This window comes from Oncorhynchus mykiss, chromosome 16 (genome assembly GCF_013265735.2).
Source record: "Oncorhynchus mykiss isolate Arlee chromosome 16, USDA_OmykA_1.1, whole genome shotgun sequence".
NCBI lineage: Eukaryota > Metazoa > Chordata > Actinopteri > Salmoniformes > Salmonidae > Oncorhynchus > Oncorhynchus mykiss.
The window spans coordinates 4,992,041-5,013,440 of NC_048580.1; the positions used below are offsets into that span (position 1 = coordinate 4,992,041).

At 47.2% G+C, this 21,400-nt stretch overlaps 1 protein-coding gene across 1 annotated transcript in view; it reads right to left on the reverse strand.

Annotated features, from left to right (window-relative positions):
* Nucleotides 1-504: 504 nt before the first annotated feature.
* LOC118939500 (zinc finger CCHC domain-containing protein 24-like) overlaps nt 505-21,400 on the reverse strand; it is a 46,260-nt gene continuing 25,364 nt past the window's right edge. Inside the window, exons 3-4 of the mRNA XM_036945993.1 lie at nt 2,894-3,058; nt 505-1,532 (exon numbers count right to left, since the gene is read on the reverse strand). Of these exons, the coding sequence (XP_036801888.1) occupies nt 1,419-1,532; nt 2,894-3,058 (279 nt within the window). The 3' untranslated portion in view covers nt 505-1,418. The remainder of the gene's footprint in view (nt 1,533-2,893; nt 3,059-21,400) is intronic.

Here is a 21,400-nt window from a genome sequence, read left to right on the forward strand (position 1 = left end):
TTACTAAGTGAACGAATCCTGTAAACACAGAGGCTGCGTTTAGACAGGCAGCCCAATTTTGATATTTATTTTCACTAATTGGTCTTTTAACCAATCAGAAAGGATTTGACGTAAAAAGATGTGATGTGATTGGTCAAAAGACCTGTCTAAACCCAGCCTAACAGATGTCACTTAAGCTCCATTTATACCTGGTTCTAACATGCTTCCTTTGTCATGATCTTGTCCACGTTCTGATTGTGTCAACATTTTCAGACAGGTGTAGACGATTAAAAGATGCACTGTGATCTGATCTTCCTGACCACGCTCGGAGGTAGACGACCATTTAAAATCGTCGGTATCCCCCGCCTTCTAAAAATATTTCACAGGTGGCACCATTGACTTACGGCATCAAATTGTGTCTTAAAATAAATAAACAAATACTACTTTGAAAGAACGGCTGTCAGAATCATGAGGATACAGGGATGGAACCCAGGGAATCAATCTGGTCACAATGCGGACACAGTGGACGGGATATGATACATTTTTAATACCATGTGTAGACATATTTTCAGAAAATGTGAGCACAATAAGAATGCGGACAACCCAAAATGGGGCGGCAGGGTAGCCTAGTGGTTAGAGCGTTGGACTAGTAACCGGAAGGTTGCAAGTTCAAACCCCCGAGCTGACAAGGTACAAATCTGTCGTTCTGCCCCTGAATGTTCCTAGGCCGTCATTGAAAATAAGAATTTGTTCTTAACTGACTTGCCTAGTTAAATAAATAAAAAAAATAAAAATGTTAATGGTATGAAGAAAAGACTAGAGGTACAGCTTAACATTGGGTAGGTGGGTAGGAGCTACTACGTCATAAAACACACACAAGGTTTGGGGTCAATTCCACTTCAATTCAGGAAATAATTGAATCCTGACAAGACTTAAGTGAAATGGAATTGTCCCCAATTCACACATGTAGGAAACAGAGAAACAGGTCAAAATATATAAACATAATAACAACAACAACAGAGTATTGACGGTTGATGAGGCCTATTTTACTGAGATATACACAGCACATTAGATGAGCGTCAACTCTTCATTAACCACTGGAGGGGTAAGTGAACTACAGGCCAGGGAAGTGAACCAGGGAAGTCAACTACAGGCCAGGGAAGTCAACTACAGGCCAAGGAGGTCAACTACAGGCCAGGGAAGTCAACTACAGGCCAGGGAGGTCAACTACAGGCCAGGGAAGTCAACTAAAGGCCAGGGAAGTGAACCAGGGAAGTCAACGTGACTTCGGGGTAAAGTTTACCCTACTGTAGGTAGATATGTAGGATCAGCTTCCCCTCCCCCAGACCTTAAACATTAGTGTAGAAAATGCTAAACTGACCCAAGATCAGTGTCTAGAGGGCAACTCCATGAACTTGTGGACAGATAACGACAGGTTATTATTGCACGCGACGACAGTAGTACCCGAGGACCTTGCATTTTTCACACAGGTGCTGTGGGTGCTCCTTGCTCTGGTCTGAAACATCTAACCCATCAGGTTTCTCCAGAGGTCTCTACACAGAGAAACACAGGTAACATTACGCTATTTAAAACACAGAGAAACACAGGTAACATTAAGCTATTTAAAACACAGAGAAACACAGGTAACATTAAGCTATTTAAAAACACAGAGAAACACAGGTAACATTAAGCTATTTAAAACACAGAGAAACACAGGTAACATTAAGCTATTTAAAACACAGAGAAACACAGTTAACATTAAGCTATTTAAAACACAGAGAAACACAGGTAACATTAAGCTATTTAAAAACACAGAGAAACACAGGTAACATTAAGCTATTTAAAAACAAAGAGAAACACAGGTAACATTAAGCTATTTAAAAACACAGAGAAACACAGGTAACATTAAGCTATTTAAAACACAGAGAAACACAGGTAACATTAAGCTATTTAAAAACACAGAGAAACACAGGTAACATTAAGCTATTTAAAACACAGAGAAACACAGGTAACATTAAGCTATTTAAAAACACAGAGAAACACAGGTAACATTAAGCTATTTAAAAACACAGAGAAACACAGGTAACATTAAGCTATTTAAAAACACAGAGAAACACAGGTAACATTAAGCTATTTAAAACACACTGTATTCAACCTTTTATGTATCCAGGTCCCATTGACGTCCGAGGATCTCTTTTACAAGGGAGTGGCCACCGATATTTTTTATTTTTTTTCTCCACATTTCATGGTATCCAATTGTTAGTAGTTACTATCTTGTCTCATCGCTACAACTCCCGTACGGGCTCGGGAGAGACGAAGGTCGAGAGCCATGCGTCCTCCGAAACACAACCCAACCAACCCGCACTGCTTCTTAACACAGCGCGCATCCAACCCGGAAGCCAGCCGCACCAATGTGTGAGGAAACACCGTACACCTAGCGAGCTGGTCAGCGTGCACTGCGCCCGGCCCGCCACAGGAGTCGCTAGTGCGCGATGAGACAAGGATATCCCTACCGGGCAAACCCTCCCTAACCCGGACGACGCTGGGCCAATTGTGCGTCGCTCCATGGACCTCCCGGTCGCGGCCTGCTGCGACAGAGCCTGGGCTCGAACCCAGAGTCTCTGGTGGCGCAGCTAGCACTGCGATGCAGTGCCTTAGACTACTGCGCCACCCGGCTGGCCCGGCCACCGATATTTATAGGGTTTATAAACGGTTAATTATTAGTTTATAAATCAGTAATAAACACTTCAAAGTTACACAATCAGTTGAAATAATGTCCTTGAGACAATATAACAATTGGATGGAGGTACGTCATGGTAGCCTGGTCTTATATGTAGGCCTATATGCAAGACAACACAAACAGATCTTGGGCCAGGCTAATATCATGGATAATAAACCAAATGGAAGTATTCACCTGCTTGTGAGGGTAAACGTTGATGTGGCACTTGATACATTCTTGTCCCATGTTGGCCCAGGAGTTCCCACTCATCCACTTCCTCTTGCATTTAGGGCACTTGTATTCCCCGAAACATCTCTTCTTGCCCTGATATGGGGTCTGGCCTTCCCCTTTGGGCCGAGCCTGGAGACAAAGCATATAGAAGCATTGCACTGAATTTACAGATAAAACAACATCAAATGGTCATATTTCATTTTAGTATACAGAGAGAAGTCTCTGTGCTCAGCAGGCCCTCTGCATCCAGGTGCTGCTTTTGGCAGATACAACAAGTACCCAGAAAAACAGTATAAAAACTGCAAACTGTTTAAAAAAAAAACGCAGACCGACCTTCACTTATTTGCCGTTAATCAACTAACAATGTTTCACATACGACTTTCTTCTGTGTCACTGAATGACAGTGACATTACGACCACTGACCGCGGTCTTGACTCTAGGTGGGTCTTGACTCTAGGTGACATTACGACCACTGAACACTATCTTGACTCTAGGTGACGTTACGACCACTGACCGCGGTCTTGACTCTAGGTGGGTCTTGACTCTAGGTGGGTCTTGACTCTAGGTGACATTACGACCACTGAACACTATCTTGACTCTAGGTGACGTTACGACCACTGACCGCGGTCTTGACTCTAGGTGGGTCTTGACTCTAGGTGGGTCTTGACTCTAGGTGACATTACGACCACTGACCGCGGTCTTGACTCTAGGTGGGTCTTGACTGTAGGTGGGTCTTGACTCTAGGCGACATTACGACCACTGACCGCGGTCTTGACTCTAGGTGACGTTACGACCACTGACCGCGGTCTTGACTCTAGGTGACGTAACGACAGCTGACAACTGGTCTTGACTCTAGGTGATGTTACGACCACTGACCACTGGTCTTGACTCTAGGTGACGTTACGACCACTGACCACTGGTCTTGACTCTAGGTGACGTTACGACCACTGACCGTGGTCTTGACTCTAGGTGACATTACGACCACTGACCACTGGTCTTGACTCCAGGTGACGTTACGACCACTGACCACTGGTCTTGACTCTAGGTGACGTTACGACCACTGACCACTGGTCTTGACTCTAGGTGGCGTTACGACCACTGACCACTGGTCTTGACTCTAGGTGACATTACGACCACTGACCACTGGTCTTGACTCTAGGTGACGTTACGACCACTGACAGCGTTCTTGACTCTAGGTGACGTTACGACCACTGACCACTGGTCTTGACTCTAGGTGACGTTACAACCACTGACCGCGTTCTTGACTCTAGGTGACGTTACGACCACTGACCACTGGTCTTGACTCTAGGTGACATTACGACCACTGACCACTGGTCTTGACTCTAGGTGACGTTACGACCACTGACCGCGTTCTTGACTCTAGGTGACGTTACGACCACTGACCACTGGTCTTGACTCTAGGTGACGTGAAGACCACTGACCACTGGTCATGACTCTACGTGACGTTACGACCACTGACCACTGGTCTTGACTCTAGGTGATGTTACGACCACTGACCGCGGTCTTGACTCTAGGTGACGTTACGACCACTGACCACGGTCTTGACTCTAGGTGGCTTTACGACCACTGACCACTGGTCTTGACTCTAGGTGACGTTACGACCACTGACCACTGGTCTTGACTCTAGGTGACGTGAAGACCACTGACCACTGGTCTTGACTCTAGGTGGCTTTACGACCACTGACCACTGGTCTTGACTCTAGGTGACGTTACGACCACTGACCACTGGTCTTGACTCTAGGTGACGTTACGACCACTGACCACGGTCTTGACTCTAGGTGGCTTTACGACCACTGACCACTGGTCTTGACTCTAGGTGATGTTACGACCACTGACCGCGGTCTTGACTCTAGGTGACGTTACGACCACTGACCACTGGTCTTGACTCTAGGTGACGTTACGACCACTGACCGTGGTCTTGACTCTAGGTAACATTACGACCACTGACCACTGGTCTTGACTCCAGGTGACGTTACGACCACTGACCACTGGTCTTGACTCTAGGTGACGTTACGACCACTGACCACTGGTCTTGACTCTAGGTGGCGTTACGACCACTGACCACTGGTCTTGACTCTAGGTGACATTACGACCACTGACCACTGGTCTTGACTCTAGGTGACGTTACGACCACTGACCGCGGTCTTGACTCTAGGTGACGTTACAACCACTGGCCACTGCTCTTGACTCTAGGTGGCGTTACGACCACTGGCCACTGGTCTTGACTCTTGGTGGCTTTATGACCACTGACCACTGGTCTTGACTCCAGGTGACGTTACGACCACTGACCAATGGTCTTGACTCTAGGTGACGTTACGACCACTGGCCACTGGTCTTGACTCTAGGTGGCGTTACGACCACTGACCACTGGTCTTGATTCTAGGTGACGTTACGACCACTGACCACTGGTCTTGACTCTTGGTGACGTTACGACCACTGACCACTGGTCTTGACTCTAGGTGACATTACGACCACTGGCCACTGGTCTTGACTCTAGGTGACGTTACGACCACTGGCCACTGGTCTTGACTCTAGGTGACGTTACGACCACTGACCACTGGTCTTGACTCTAGGTGACGTGAAGACCACTGACCACTGGTCTTGACTCTAAGTGACGTGAAGACCACTGACCACTGGTCTTGACTCTTGGTGACGTTACGACCACTGACCACGGTCTTGACTCTAGGTGGCTTTACGACCACTGACCACTGGTCTTGACTCTAGGTGACGTTACGACCACTGACCACTGGTCTTGACTCTAGGTGACGTTACGACCACTGACCACTGGTCTTGACTCTAGGTGGCGTTACGACCACTGGCCACTGGTCTTGACTCTAGGTGACCTGAAGACCACTGACCACTGGTCTTGACTCTAGGTGGCTTTACGACCACTGACCACTGGTCTTGACTCTAGGTGACGTTACGACCACTGACCACTGGTCTTGACTCTAGGTGGCGTTACGACCACTGGCCACTGGTCTTGACTCTAGGTGGCGTTACGACCACTGACCACGGTCTTGACTCTAGGTGACGTTACGACCACTGACCACTGGTCTTGACTCTAGGTGACGTTACGACCACTGGCCACTGGTCTTGACTCTAGGTGACGTTACGACCACTGACCACTGGTCTTGACTCCAGGTGACGTTACGACCACTGACCACTGGTCTTGACTCCAGGTGACGTTACGACCACTGACCACTGGTCTTGACTCTTGGTGACGTTACGACCACTGACCGCTGGTCTTGACTCTAGGTGACCTTACGACCACTGACCACTGGTCTTGACTCTTGGTGACGTTACGACCACTGACCGCTGGTCTTGACTCTAGGTGACGTTACGACCACTGACCACTGGTCTTGACTCTAAGTGACGTTACGACCACTGACCACTGGTCTTGACTCTAGGTGATGTTACGACCACTGACCGCGGTCTTGACTCTAGGTGACGTTACGACCACTGACCACGGTCTTGACTCTAGGTGGCTTTACGACCACTGACCACTGGTCTTGACTCTAGGTGACGTTACGACCACTGACCACTGGTCTTGACTCTAGGTGACGTTACGACCACTGACCACTGGTCTTGACTCTAGGTGGCGTTACGACCACTGGCCACTGGTCTTGACTCTAGGTGACGTGAAGACCAATGACCACTGGTCTTGACTCTAGGTGGCTTTACGACCACTGACCACTGGTCTTGACTCTAGGTGACGTTACGACCACTGACCACTGGTCTTGACTCTAGGTGGCGCTACGACCACTGGCCACTGGTCTTGACTCTAGGTGGCGTTACGACCACTGACCACGGTCTTGACTCTAGGTGACGTTACGACCACTGACCACTGGTCTTGACTCTAGGTGACGTTACGACCACTGGCCACTGGTCTTGACTCTAGGTGACGTTACGACCACTGACCACTGGTCTTGACTCCAGGTGACGTTACGACCACTGACCACTGGTCTTGACTCTAGGTGACATTACGACCACTGACCACTGGTCTTGACTCTAGGTGACGTTACGACCACTGACAGCGTTCTTGACTCTAGGTGACGTTACGACCACTGACCACTGGTCTTGACTCTAGGTGACGTTACAACCACTGACCGCGTTCTTGACTCTAGGTGACGTTACGACCACTGACCACTGGTCTTGACTCTAGGTGACATTACGACCACTGACCACTGGTCTTGACTCTAGGTGACGTTACGACCACTGACCGCGTTCTTGACTCTAGGTGACGTTACGACCACTGACCACTGGTCTTGACTCTAGGTGACGTGAAGACCACTGACCACTGGTCATGACTCTACGTGACGTTACGACCACTGACCACTGGTCTTGACTCTAGGTGATGTTACGACCACTGACCGCGGTCTTGACTCTAGGTGACGTTACGACCACTGACCACGGTCTTGACTCTAGGTGGCTTTACGACCACTGACCACTGGTCTTGACTCTAGGTGACGTTACGACCACTGACCACTGGTCTTGACTCTAGGTGACGTGAAGACCACTGACCACTGGTCTTGACTCTAGGTGGCTTTACGACCACTGACCACTGGTCTTGACTCTAGGTGACGTTACGACCACTGACCACTGGTCTTGACTCTAGGTGACGTTACGACCACTGACCACGGTCTTGACTCTAGGTGGCTTTACGACCACTGACCACTGGTCTTGACTCTAGGTGATGTTACGACCACTGACCGCGGTCTTGACTCTAGGTGACGTTACGACCACTGACCACTGGTCTTGACTCTAGGTGACGTTACGACCACTGACCGTGGTCTTGACTCTAGGTAACATTACGACCACTGACCACTGGTCTTGACTCCAGGTGACGTTACGACCACTGACCACTGGTCTTGACTCTAGGTGACGTTACGACCACTGACCACTGGTCTTGACTCTAGGTGGCGTTACGACCACTGACCACTGGTCTTGACTCTAGGTGACATTACGACCACTGACCACTGGTCTTGACTCTAGGTGACGTTACGACCACTGACCGCGGTCTTGACTCTAGGTGACGTTACAACCACTGGCCACTGCTCTTGACTCTAGGTGGCGTTACGACCACTGGCCACTGGTCTTGACTCTTGGTGGCTTTATGACCACTGACCACTGGTCTTGACTCCAGGTGACGTTACGACCACTGACCAATGGTCTTGACTCTAGGTGACGTTACGACCACTGGCCACTGGTCTTGACTCTAGGTGGCGTTACGACCACTGACCACTGGTCTTGATTCTAGGTGACGTTACGACCACTGACCACTGGTCTTGACTCTTGGTGACGTTACGACCACTGACCACTGGTCTTGACTCTAGGTGACATTACGACCACTGGCCACTGGTCTTGACTCTAGGTGACGTTACGACCACTGGCCACTGGTCTTGACTCTAGGTGACGTTACGACCACTGACCACTGGTCTTGACTCTAGGTGACGTGAAGACCACTGACCACTGGTCTTGACTCTAAGTGACGTGAAGACCACTGACCACTGGTCTTGACTCTTGGTGACGTTACGACCACTGACCACGGTCTTGACTCTAGGTGGCTTTACGACCACTGACCACTGGTCTTGACTCTAGGTGACGTTACGACCACTGACCACTGGTCTTGACTCTAGGTGACGTTACGACCACTGACCACTGGTCTTGACTCTAGGTGGCGTTACGACCACTGGCCACTGGTCTTGACTCTAGGTGACCTGAAGACCACTGACCACTGGTCTTGACTCTAGGTGGCTTTACGACCACTGACCACTGGTCTTGACTCTAGGTGACGTTACGACCACTGACCACTGGTCTTGACTCTAGGTGGCGTTACGACCACTGGCCACTGGTCTTGACTCTAGGTGGCGTTACGACCACTGACCACGGTCTTGACTCTAGGTGACGTTACGACCACTGACCACTGGTCTTGACTCTAGGTGACGTTACGACCACTGGCCACTGGTCTTGACTCTAGGTGACGTTACGACCACTGACCACTGGTCTTGACTCCAGGTGACGTTACGACCACTTACCACTGGTCTTGACTCCAGGTGACGTTACGACCACTGACAACTGGTCTTGACTCTTGGTGACGTTACGACCACTGACCGCTGGTCTTGACTCTAGGTGACCTTACGACCACTGACCACTGGTCTTGACTCTTGGTGACGTTACGACCACTGACCGCTGGTCTTGACTCTAGGTGACGTTACGACCACTGACCACTGGTCTTGACTCTAAGTGACGTTACGACCACTGACCACTGGTCTTGACTCTAGGTGATGTTACGACCACTGACCGCGGTCTTGACTCTAGGTGACGTTACGACCACTGACCACGGTCTTGACTCTAGGTGGCTTTACGACCACTGACCACTGGTCTTGACTCTAGGTGACGTTACGACCACTGACCACTGGTCTTGACTCTAGGTGACGTTACGACCACTGACCACTGGTCTTGACTCTAGGTGGCGTTACGACCACTGGCCACTGGTCTTGACTCTAGGTGACGTGAAGACCAATGACCACTGGTCTTGACTCTAGGTGGCTTTACGACCACTGACTACTGGTCTTGACTCTAGGTGACGTTACGACCACTGACCACTGGTCTTGACTCTAGGTGGCGCTACGACCACTGGCCACTGGTCTTGACTCTAGGTGGCGTTACGACCACTGACCACGGTCTTGACTCTAGGTGACGTTACGACCACTGACCACTGGTCTTGACTCTAGGTGACGTTACGACCACTGGCCACTGGTCTTGACTCTAGGTGACGTTACGACCACTGACCACTGGTCTTGACTCCAGGTGACGTTACGACCACTGACCACTGGTCTTGACTCTAGGTGACGTTACGACCACTGACCACTGGTCTTGACTCTTGGTGACGTTACGACCACTGACCACTGGTCTTGACTCTAGGTGGCTTTATGACCACTGACCACTGGTCTTGACTCTTGGTGACGTTACGACCACTGACCACTGGTCTTGACTCTAGGTGACGTTACGACCACTGACCGCGGTCTTGACTCTAGGTGACGTTACAACCACTGGCCACTGGTTTTTACTCTAGGTGGCTTTACGACCACTGGCCACTGGTCTTGACTCTTGGTGACGTTACGACCACTGACCACTGGTCTTGACTCTAGGTGACGTTACGACCACTGGCCACTGGTCTTGACTCTAGGTGGCGTTACAACCACTGACCACTGGTCTTGACTCTAGGTGACGTTACGACCACTGACCACTGGTCTTGACTCTTGGTGACGTTACGACCACTGACCACTGGTCTTGACTCTAGGTGACATTACGACCACTGGCCACTGGTCTTGACTCTAGGTGACGTTACGACCACTGGCCACTGGTCTTGACTCTAGGTGACGTTACGACCACTGGCCACTGGTCTTGACTCTAGGTGACGTTACGACCACTGACCACTGGTCTTGACTCCAGGTGACGTTACGACCACCGACCACTGGTCTTGACTCTAGGTGACGTTACGACCACTGACCACTGGTCTTGACTCTTGGTGACGTTACGACCACTGACCGCTGGTCTTGACTCTAGGTGACCTTACGACCACTGACCACTGGTCTTGACTCTAGGTGGCTTTACGACCACTGACCACTGGTCTTGACTCTTGGTGACGTTACGACCACTGACCACGGTCTTGACTCTAGGTGGCTTTACGACCACTGACCACTGGTCTTGACTCTAGGTGACGTTACGACCACTGACCACTGGTCTTGACTCTAGGTGACGTTACGACCACTGACCACTGGTCTTGACTCTAGGTGGCGTTACGACCACTGGCCACTGGTCTTGACTCTAGGTGGCTTTACGACCACTGACCACTGGTCTTGACTCTAGGTGACGTTACGACCACTGACCACTGGTCTTGACTCTAGGTGGCGTTACGACCACTGGTCTTGACACTAGGTGGCGTTACGACCACTGACCACGGTCTTGACTCTAGGTGACGTTACGACCACTGACCACTGGTCTTGACTCTAGGTGACGTTACGACCACTGGCCACTGGTCTTGACTCTAGGTGACGTTACGACCACTGACCACCGGTCTTGACTCCAGGTGACGTTACGACCACTGACCACTGGTCTTGACTCCAGGTGACGTTACGACTACTGACCACTGGTCTTGACTCTTGGTGACGTTACGACCACTGACCGCTGGTCTTGACTCTAGGTGACGTTACGACCACTGACCACTGGTCTTGACTCTTGCTGACGTTACGACCACTGACCGCTGGTCTTGACTCTAGGTGACGTTACGACCATTGACCACTGGTCTTGACTCTAGGTGACGTTACGACCACTGACCGCTGGTCTTGACTCTAGGTGACGTTACGACCACTGACCACTGGTCTTGACTCTAGGTGGCTTTACGACCACTGACCACTGGTCTTGACTCTTGGTGACGTTACGACCACTGACCACTGGTCTTGACTCTAGGTGACGTTACGACCACTGACCGCGGTCTTGACTCTAGGTGACGTTACGACCACTGACCGCGGTCTTGACTCTAGGTGACGTTACAACCACTGGCCACTGGTTTTTACTCTAGGTGGCTTTACGACCACTTGCCACTGGTCTTGACTCTTGGTGGCTTTACGACCACTGACCACTGGTCTTGACTCCAGGTGACGTTACGACCACTGACCACTGGTCTTGACTCTAGGTGACGTTACGACCACTGGCCACTGGTCTTGACTCTAGGTGGCGTTACGACCACTGACCACTGGTCTTGACTCTAGGTGACGTTACGACCACTGACCACTGGTCTTGACTCTTGGTGACGTTACGACCACTGACCACTGGTCTTGACTCTAGGTGGCTTTACGACCACTGACCACTGGTCTTGACTCTTGGTGAAGTTACGACCACTGACCACTGGTCTTGACTCTAGGTGACGTTACGACCACTGACCGCGGTCTTGACTCTAGGTGACGTTACAACCACTGGCCACTGGTTTTTACTCTAGGTGGCTTTACGACCACTGGCCACTGGTCTTGACTCTTGGTGGCTTTACGACCACTGACCACTGGTCTTGACTCCAGGTGACGTTACGACCACTGACCACTGGTCTTGACTCTAGGTGACGTTACGACCACTGGCCACTGGTCTTGACTCTAGGTGGCGTTACGACCACTGACCACTGGTCTTGACTCTAGGTGACGTTACGACCACTGACCACTGGTCTTGACTCTTGGTGACGTTACGACCACTGACCACTGGTCTTGACTCTAGGTGACATTACGACCACTGGCCACTGGTCTTGACTCTAGGTGACGTTACGACCACTGGCCACTGGTCTTGACTCTAGGTGACGTTACGACCACTGACCACTGGTCTTGACTCTAGGTGACGTGAAGACCACTGACCACTGGTCTTGACTCTAAGTGACGTGAAGACTACTGACCACTGGTCTTGACTCTTGGTGACGTTACGACCACTGACAACTGGTCTTGACTCTAGGTGACGTTACGACCACTGACCACTGGTCTTGACTCTAGGTGACGTTACGACCACTGACCACTGGTCTTGACTCCAGGTGACGTTACGACCACTGGCCACTGGTCTTGACTCTAGGTGGGTCTTGACTCTAGGTGACGTTACGACCACTGGCCACTGGTCTTGACTCTAGGTGACTTTACGACCACTGACCGTGGTCTTGACTCTAGGTGACGTTACGACCACTGACCACTGGTCTTGACTCTAAGTGACGTTACGACCACTGACCACGGTCTTGACTCTAGGTGACGTTACGACCACTGACCACTGGTCTTGACTCTTGGTCCACATATTGTATATTTAGAAATACATAACATATTGTGTTTCTCAACTTTAGCAGGAGGAGATAACATATTGTGTTTCTCAACTTTAGCAGGAGGGGATAACATATTGTGTTTCTCAACTTTAGCAGGAGGAGATAGCATATTGTGTTTCTCAACTTTAGCAGGAGGAGATAACATATTGTGTTTCTCAACTTTAGCAGGAGGAGATAACATATTGTGTTTCTCAACTTTAGCAGGAGGAGATAACATATTGGGTTTCTCAACTTTAGCAGGAGGAGATAGCATATTGGGTTTCTCAACTTTAGCAGGAGGAGATAACATATTGTGTTTCTCAACTTTAGCAGGAGGAGATAACATATTGTGTTTCTCAACTTTAGCAGGAGGAGATAACATATTGTGTTTCTCAACTTTAGCAGGGAGGGATAACATATTGTCTTTCTCAACTTTAGCAGGAGGAGATAACATATTGTGTTTCTCAACTTTAGCAGGAGGAGATAACATATTGTGTTTCTCAACTTTAGCAGGAGGGGATAACATATTGTGTTTCTCAACTTTAGCAGGAGTGATAACATATTGTGTTTCTCAACTTTAGCAGGAGGAGATAACATATTGTGTTTCTCAACTTTAGCAGGAGGAGATAACATATTGTGTTTCTCAACTTTAGCAGGAGTGATAACATATTGTGTTTCTCAACTTTAGCAGGAGGGGATAACATATTGTGTTTCTCAACTTTAGCAGGAGGAGATAACATATTGTGTTTCTAAACTTTATCAGGAGGAGATAACATATTGTGTTTCTCAACTTTAGCAGGGAGGGATAACATATTGTGTTTCTCAACTTTAGCAGGAGGAGATAACATATTGTGTTTCTCAACTTTAGCAGGAGGAGATAACATATTGTGTTTCTCAACTTTAGCAGGAGGAGATAACATATTGTGTTTCTCAACTTTAGCAGGAGGAGATAACATATTGTGTTTCTCAACTTTAGCAGGAGGAGATAACATATTGTGTTTCTCAACTTTAGCAGGAGGAGATAGCATATTGTGTTTCTCAACTTTAGCAGGAGGAGATAACATATTGTGTTTCTCAACTTTAGCAGGAGGAGATAACATATTGTGTTTCTCAACTTTAGCAGGAGGAGATAACATATTGTGTTTCTCAACTTTAGCAGGAGGAGTTAACATATTGTGTTTCTCAACTTTAGCAGGAGGAGATAACATATTGTGTTTCTCAACTTTAGCAGGAGGAGATAACATATTGTGTTTCTCAACTTTAGCAGGAGGAGATAACATATTGTGTTTCTCAACTTTAGCAGGAGGAGTTAACATATTGTGTTTCTCAACTTTAGCAGGAGGAGATAACATATTGTGTTTCTCAACTTTAGCAGGAGGAGATAACATATTGTGTTTCTCAACTTTAGCAGGAGGAGATAACATATTGTGTTTCTCAACTTTAGCAGGAGGAGATAACATATTGTGTTTCTCAACTTTAGCAGGAGGAGATAACATATTGTGTTTCTCAACTTTAGCAGGAGGAGATAGCATATTGTGTTTCTCAACTTTAGCAGGAGGGGATAGCATATTGTCTTTCTCAACTTTAGCAGGAGTGATAGCATATTGTGTTTCTCAACTTTAGCAGGAGGAGATAACATATTGTGTTTCTCAACTTTAGCAGGGAGGGATAACATATTGTGTTTCTCAACTTTAGCAGGAGGAGATAACATATTGGGTTTCTCAACTTTAGCAGGAGGAGATAACATATTGTGTTTCTCAACTTTAGCAGGGAGGGATAACATATTGGGTTTCTGTGGAGCATTGCCAGCTAAAATCACTGAAGCAGAATTATGAAGAGATTTGATAACAGCCTCGTTAAGGTTAAGATGAAGGGAAAAGTATAATCACATTGAATGTTGGTGTAAGTTTCTGTCAAACTGCATATTGAGAAATAAGGCAGTATCCCCTATGGACCCCTATTCACTATATAGAGCACTACTTCTGACCAGAGTCCTATGGACCCCTATTCACTATATAGAACACTACACAAAGTGAGTTCCAATAGAACATGAAGTGAGTTCCAATAGAACAAGGAGTGAGTTCCTATAGAACAAGGAGTGAGTTCCTATAGAACACAAAGTGAGTTCCTATAGAACACGAAGTGAGTTCCAATAGAACATGAAGTGAGTTCCTATAGAACACAAAGTGAGTTCCTATAGAACATGAAGTGAGTTCCAATAGAACATGAAGTGAGTTCCAATAGAACAAGGAGTGAGTTCCTATAGAACAAGGAGTGAGTTCCTATAGAACACAAAGTGAGTTCCTATAGAACATGAAGTGAGTTCCAATAGAACATGAAGTGAGTTCCTATAGAACAAGGAGTGAGTTCCTATAGAACAAGGAGTGAGTTCCTATAGAACAAGGAGTGAGTTCCTTTAGAACATGAAGGGAGTTCCTATAGAACATGAAGTGAGTTCCAATAGAACATAAAGTGAATTCCTATAGAACATGGAGTTCTCTAGTTCTATGGAGTGTTCTATGGTCCAGCTATGCTCCCTGAGGAGCATAGCGGAGGCCCAGCCCAGTGATGGACCAATCACAGCCCTCCTCCTCTACAGGACACATACCTCAGCCTCTCTGTCATCCTTCCCTCCCAGCTGGCCTCTGTCGGCCAATCAGGACTTGGGGTGGGGGGGAGGAAATCAACCCCAGATGAGCTTCACTCCACTTGTATAACTGGAGAAAAATCCTAAACCCAACATAAAGAAATTATTTCAACATCGACTGGTTTAAATTAAAAACACCCCTTCAGAGGTTAAAGGAGGTGGGGCAACCAGCCAAATGACATTGATCTGTTGTCATTAGGACTCCCTCAGAGCAGAGACAAACCTTTCTAGGAATGAATATGAGTGTTGGCTTTTCTGCAGCCATGTATCACAGTAACAGTGAAATGTGATTAAATACATTGTACCCCACTTTTTCGATACATTTATCCATCCAACACGTTGCATTCCATATCCAAACTCCAAGAAGAGTCCCTTTGTTGTTCTGATGCTAGGCGCTGTCTGTAGTTAGTGATGATGGCCTATTTGGTCCACTACTTTTGACAGATAGGGAATTTGGAGGGAATAGGGTACCATTTGGAGGGAATAGGGTTCCATTTGGAGGGAATAGGGTTCCATTTGGAGGGAATAGGGTTCCATTTGGAAGGAATACGGTTCCATTTGGAAGGAATAGGGTTCCATTTGGAAGGAATAGGGTTCCATTTGGAGGGAATAGGGTTCCATTTGGAAGGAATACGGTTCCATTTGGAAGGAATAGGGTTCCATTTGGAGGGAATTTGGAGGGAATAGGGTTCCATTTGGAAGGAATAGGGTTCCATTTGGAGGGAATAGGGTACCATTTGGAAGGAATAGGGTTCATTTGGGAGGAATAGGGTTCATTTTGAAGGAATAGGGTTCATTTGGAAGGAATAGGGTTCATTTGGAAGGAATATGGTTAATTTGAGAGGAATAGGGTTACTTTGGGAGGAATATGGTTAATTTGGGAGGAATAGGGTTCATTTGGGAGGAATAGGGTTCCAATTGGAAGGAATAGGGTTCCATTTGGAGGGAATAGGGTTCATTTGGGAGGAATAGGGTTCATTTTGGAGGATTAGGGTTCATTTGGGAGGAATAGGGTTCATTTGGGAGGAATAGGGTTCATTTGGAAGGAATAGGGTTCCATTTGGAAGGAATAGGGTTCATTTGGGAGGAATAGGGTTCATTTGGGGGGATTATGGTTCCATTTGGAGGGAATAGGGTTCATTTGGGAGGATTATGGTTCCATTTTGAGGGAATAGGGTTCATTTATGGAGGAATAGGGTTCATTTGGGAGGATTATGGTTCCATTTGGGAGGAATAGGGCTCCATTTGGAAGGAATAGGGTTCATTTGGAAGGATTATGGTTCATTTGGGACGATTATGGTTCCATTTGGAGGGAATAGGGTTCATTTGGGAGGAATGGGGTTCATTTGGGACAGCCCAGAGAGAGAGAAAGAGCCATGATCTTCCTGCTGCCGGAGGAAACAGCTTTCCCTCCACACAGCAAAACACACAGTGTCACACATATGGTGTCAAAGAGCACTGCACACTTCACAGTTTCCACCCGGTCCAACGAAGGCGCATGGCACGGACAGGGACAACTGATGAAAGACGCACAAAAGCTGACAAGAGACAATCTCTTAAAACGTCCTGAGAATGCAATAGGATGGCTACAGTGTTCTATAACCTGTGTAGGGTAAATGAAGATCTCCTCAAACAGTAGCTAAGGTTTCCATCCAATTAGCGACAGATTTTCATGCAAATATTCAAGAATATGCTAATTTTCCCACCAGTGGTTGGTTTCTACCAAGCTGACTTGTTCGCCGATGTAGTGAACACAAAATTTACTTTTTCGCTTAAGTTTTCATGCACCGAATAATAATAAAAAATTCAAATGTGTTTTCATCGCACTTTCAACTCTACTGAGAGTTTTGTCACAAACACTGTTGTGTTAAATAGCCAACTCTGGTCTTGGCACGTGTGCTCTGGCCAACAGCTCACAGATACAGTAGGCTGTGAGGGTAGGCTACTCTACATGATGAGATTATTATGGATGAGAGCAAGAATTTTATTTGTCAAAATGGCAGCCAAGCATCGATCATCATGTCACCAGAATAAGACCCTGTATATGTATTAGAAATCAGCATCAAACTCGTCACCGTGCACTTTCACCCCCCCTGTGAAGTTCATCATCATTTATTTCATCTGTAGCCTAATAAACTGCATGGTTTCCTGAGTCGTAGTGGGACGACCACACAACATATCAAATCAAATTGTATTAGTCACATGCGCCAAATACAAAAAGTGTAGACCTTACAGTGAAATGCTTACTTACGAGCTCCTAATCAACAAAAAAAACCTGGATAAGAATAAGAAATTAAAGTATAAAGTAGTTAAAGAGCAGTAGTAAAATAACAATAGCGAAGCGATTAACAATATATACAGGGGGTACCGGTACAGAGTCAATGTGTTCGTTGAGGTAATACAGTGGGGCAAAAAAGTATTTAGTCAGCCACCAATTGTGCAAGTTCTCCCACTTAAAAAGATGAGAGAGGCCTGTAATTTTCTTCATAGGTACACTTCAACTATGACAGACAAAATTTGAAAAAAAAATCCAGAAAATCACATTGTAGGATTTTTTATGAATTTATTTGCAAATTATGGTGGAAAATAAGTATTTGGTCAATAACAAAAGTTTATCTCAATACTTTGTTATATACCCTTTGTTGGCAATGACAGAGGTCAAACGTTTTCTGTAAGTCTTCACAAGGTTTTCACACACTGTTGCTGGTATTTTGGCCCATTCCTCCATGCAGATCTCCTCTAGAGCAGTGATGTTTTGGGGCTGTTGCAGGGCAACACAGACTTTCAACTCCCTCCAAAGATTTTCTATGGGGTTGAGATCTGGAGACTGGCTAGGCCACTCCAGGACCTTGAAATGCTTCTTACAAAGCCACTCCTTTGTTGCCCGGGTGGTGTGTTTGGGATCATTTTCATGCTGAAAGACCCAGCCACGTTTCATCTTCAATGCCCTTGCTGATGGAAGGAGGTTTTCACTCAAAATCTCACGATACATGGCCCCATTCATTCTTTCTTTTAGACGGATCAGTCATCCTGGTCCCTTTGCAGAAAAACAGCCTCAAAGCATGATGTTTCCACCCCCATGCTTCACAGTAGGTATGGTGTTCTTTGGATGCAACTCAGCATTCTTTGTCCTCCAAACACGACGAGTTGAGTTTTTACCAAAAAGTTCTATTTTGGTTTCATCTGACTATATGACATTCTCCCAATCTTCTTCTGGATCATCCAAATGCTCTCTAGCAAACTTCAGACGGGCCTGGACATGTACTGGCTTAAGCAGGGGGACACGTCTGGCACTGCAGGATTTGAGTCCCTGGCGGCGTAGTGTGTTACTGATGGTAGGCTTTGTTACTTTGGTCCCATCTAATCATGCGTAAATGGAAATCCCATGTTGACGCGGGTGGAGATTGGAATGCTGTTTACCAAATAGTGATTCCTACAGCCTTTCGACAAAATGTGTTATCCCTTGCTCATGATCACCAGTGGTCTGGTCATTTAGGAATTACAAAGACGTATGATCGGATCCTTCGACATTTCTTTTGGCCGGGTTTAAAACAAGATGTGGCGCAGTTCTGTCGGACATGCCACACCTGTCAGATAACAGGAAAACCAAATCAGGTTATTCCTCCCGCTCCTCTTTGTCCAATACCTGTTTGAGGTTGTGGACAGGTGTCTTTTATACTGATAACAGGTTCAAACAGGTGACATTAATACAGGTAACGAGCGGAGGACAGAGGAGCCTCTTAAAGAAGAAGTGACAGGTCTGTGAGAGCCAGAAATCTTACTTGTTTGTAGGTGACCAAATACTTATTTTCCAACATAATTTGCAAATAAATTAATAAAAAATCCTACAATGTGATTTTCTGGATTTTTTTCTAATTTTGTCTGTCATAGTTGAAGTGTACCTATGATGAAAATTACAGGCCTCTCTCATCTTTTTAAGTGGGAGAACTTGCACAATTGGTGGCTGACTAAATACTTTTTCGCCCCACTGCATGTACATGAAGGCAGAGTTATTAAATTGACTATGCATAGATGATACCAACAGAGGGTAGCAGCTGTTTACAAGAGGGGGGGGGGGGGGCAATGCAAATAGTCTGGGTAGTCATTAGTCTGGGTAGCCATTTGATTAGATGTTCAGAAGTCTAATGGCTTAGGGGTAGAAGCTGTTTAGAAGCCTCTTAGACCTAGACTTGGAACTCCGGTACTGCTTGCCGTTCGGTAGCAGAGAGAACAGTCTATGATTAGGGTGGCTGGAGTCTTTGACAATTTTTAGTACCTTCCTCTGACACCGCCTGGTATAGAGGTCCTGGACAACAGGAAGCTTAGCCCCGGTGATGTACTGGGCCGCACGCACTACCCTCTATAGTGCCTTGCGGTTGTAGGCCGAGCAGTTGCCATACCAGGCGGTGATGCAACCAGTCAGGATCCTTTCGATGGTGCAGCTGTAGAACCTTTTGAGGATCTGAGGACCCTATGCCAAATCTTTTCAGGGGAGCAGGTTTTGTCGTGCCCTCTTCACAACGGTCTTGGTGTGCTTGGACCATAATAGTTTGTTGCTCCGCCACCGCCCCATCGATGAGAATGGGGTTGTGCTCTGTCCTCTTTTTCCTGTAGTCCACAATCATCTCCTTTGTCTTGATCACGTTGAAGAAAGGTTGTTGTCCTGGCACCACACGGCCAGGTCTCTGACCTCCTCTCTATAAGCCGTCTCATCGTTGTCGGTGATACAACCACTGTTGTATTCATCGGCAAACTTAATGATGGTGTTGGAGTCGTGCCTGGCCGTGCAGTCATGAGTGAACAGAGGGTACAGGAGCGGACTGAGCATGCACCACTGAGCGGCCACCATGTTGAGGATCAGCGTGGCGGATGTGTTGTTACCTATACTTACCACCTGGGGGCAGCCCGTCAGTAAGTCCAGGATTCAGTTGCAGAGGGAGGTTGAAAATATCAGTGAAGACACTTGGTCAGCGCATGCTCGCAGTACACATCCTGGTAATCCGTCTGGCCCTGCGGCCTTGTGAATGTTGACCTGTTTAAAAGGTCTTACTCACATCGGCTGCGGAGAGCGCAGTGATCACACAGTCTTCCGAAACAGCTGCTGCTCTCATGCATGTATCAGTGTTATTTGCCTCGAAGCGAGCATAGAATTAGTTTAGTTCGTCTCGTAGGGTCGTGTCACTGGGCAGCTCTCGGCTGTGCTTCCCTTGGGAGTCTGTAATGGTTTACAAGCCCTGCCACATCTGGGCCAGTGCAGTACGATTCGATCTTAGTCCTGTATTGAAGCTTTGCCTGTTTGATGGTTCGTTGGAGGGCATAGCGCGATTTCTTATAAGCTTCCGGGTTAGAGTCTTGCTCCTTGAAAGCGGCAGCTCTAGCCTTTAGCTTAGTGCGGATGTTACCTGTAATTCATGGCTTCTGGTTGGGGTATGTACGTACAGTCACTGTGGGGACGACATCATCAATGCACTTATTGATGAAGCCAATAACTGATGTGGTGTATTCCTCAATGCCATTAGATGAATCCCAAACATATTCCAGTCTGTGCTAGCAAAACAGTCCTGTAGCTTAGCATCTGCTTCATCTGACAACTTTTTAATTGACTTAGTCACTGGTGCTTCCTGCTTTAATTTTTTCTTCAAGCAGGAATCAGGAGGATAGAATTATGGTCAGATTTGCCAAATGGAGGGCAAGGGAGAGCTTTGTACGCGTCTCTGTGTGTGGAGAATAGGTGGTCCAGAGGTTTTCTTCCTCTGGTTGCACATTTAACATGCTGATAGAAATTTGGTGAAACTGATTTAAGTTTCCCTGCATTAAAGTCCCCGGCCACCAGGAGCGCAAAGTTTGCACGTGTGCTAGCAGAATGGAAGGAAGCGGGGGTTTATTCCCTCGTCTACGAATTCTCAGAAAGCAGCTTTTTCTCCGCCTCCTCTTCACACAAATCACAGGGATCTGGGCCTGTTCCTGAGAAAGCAGT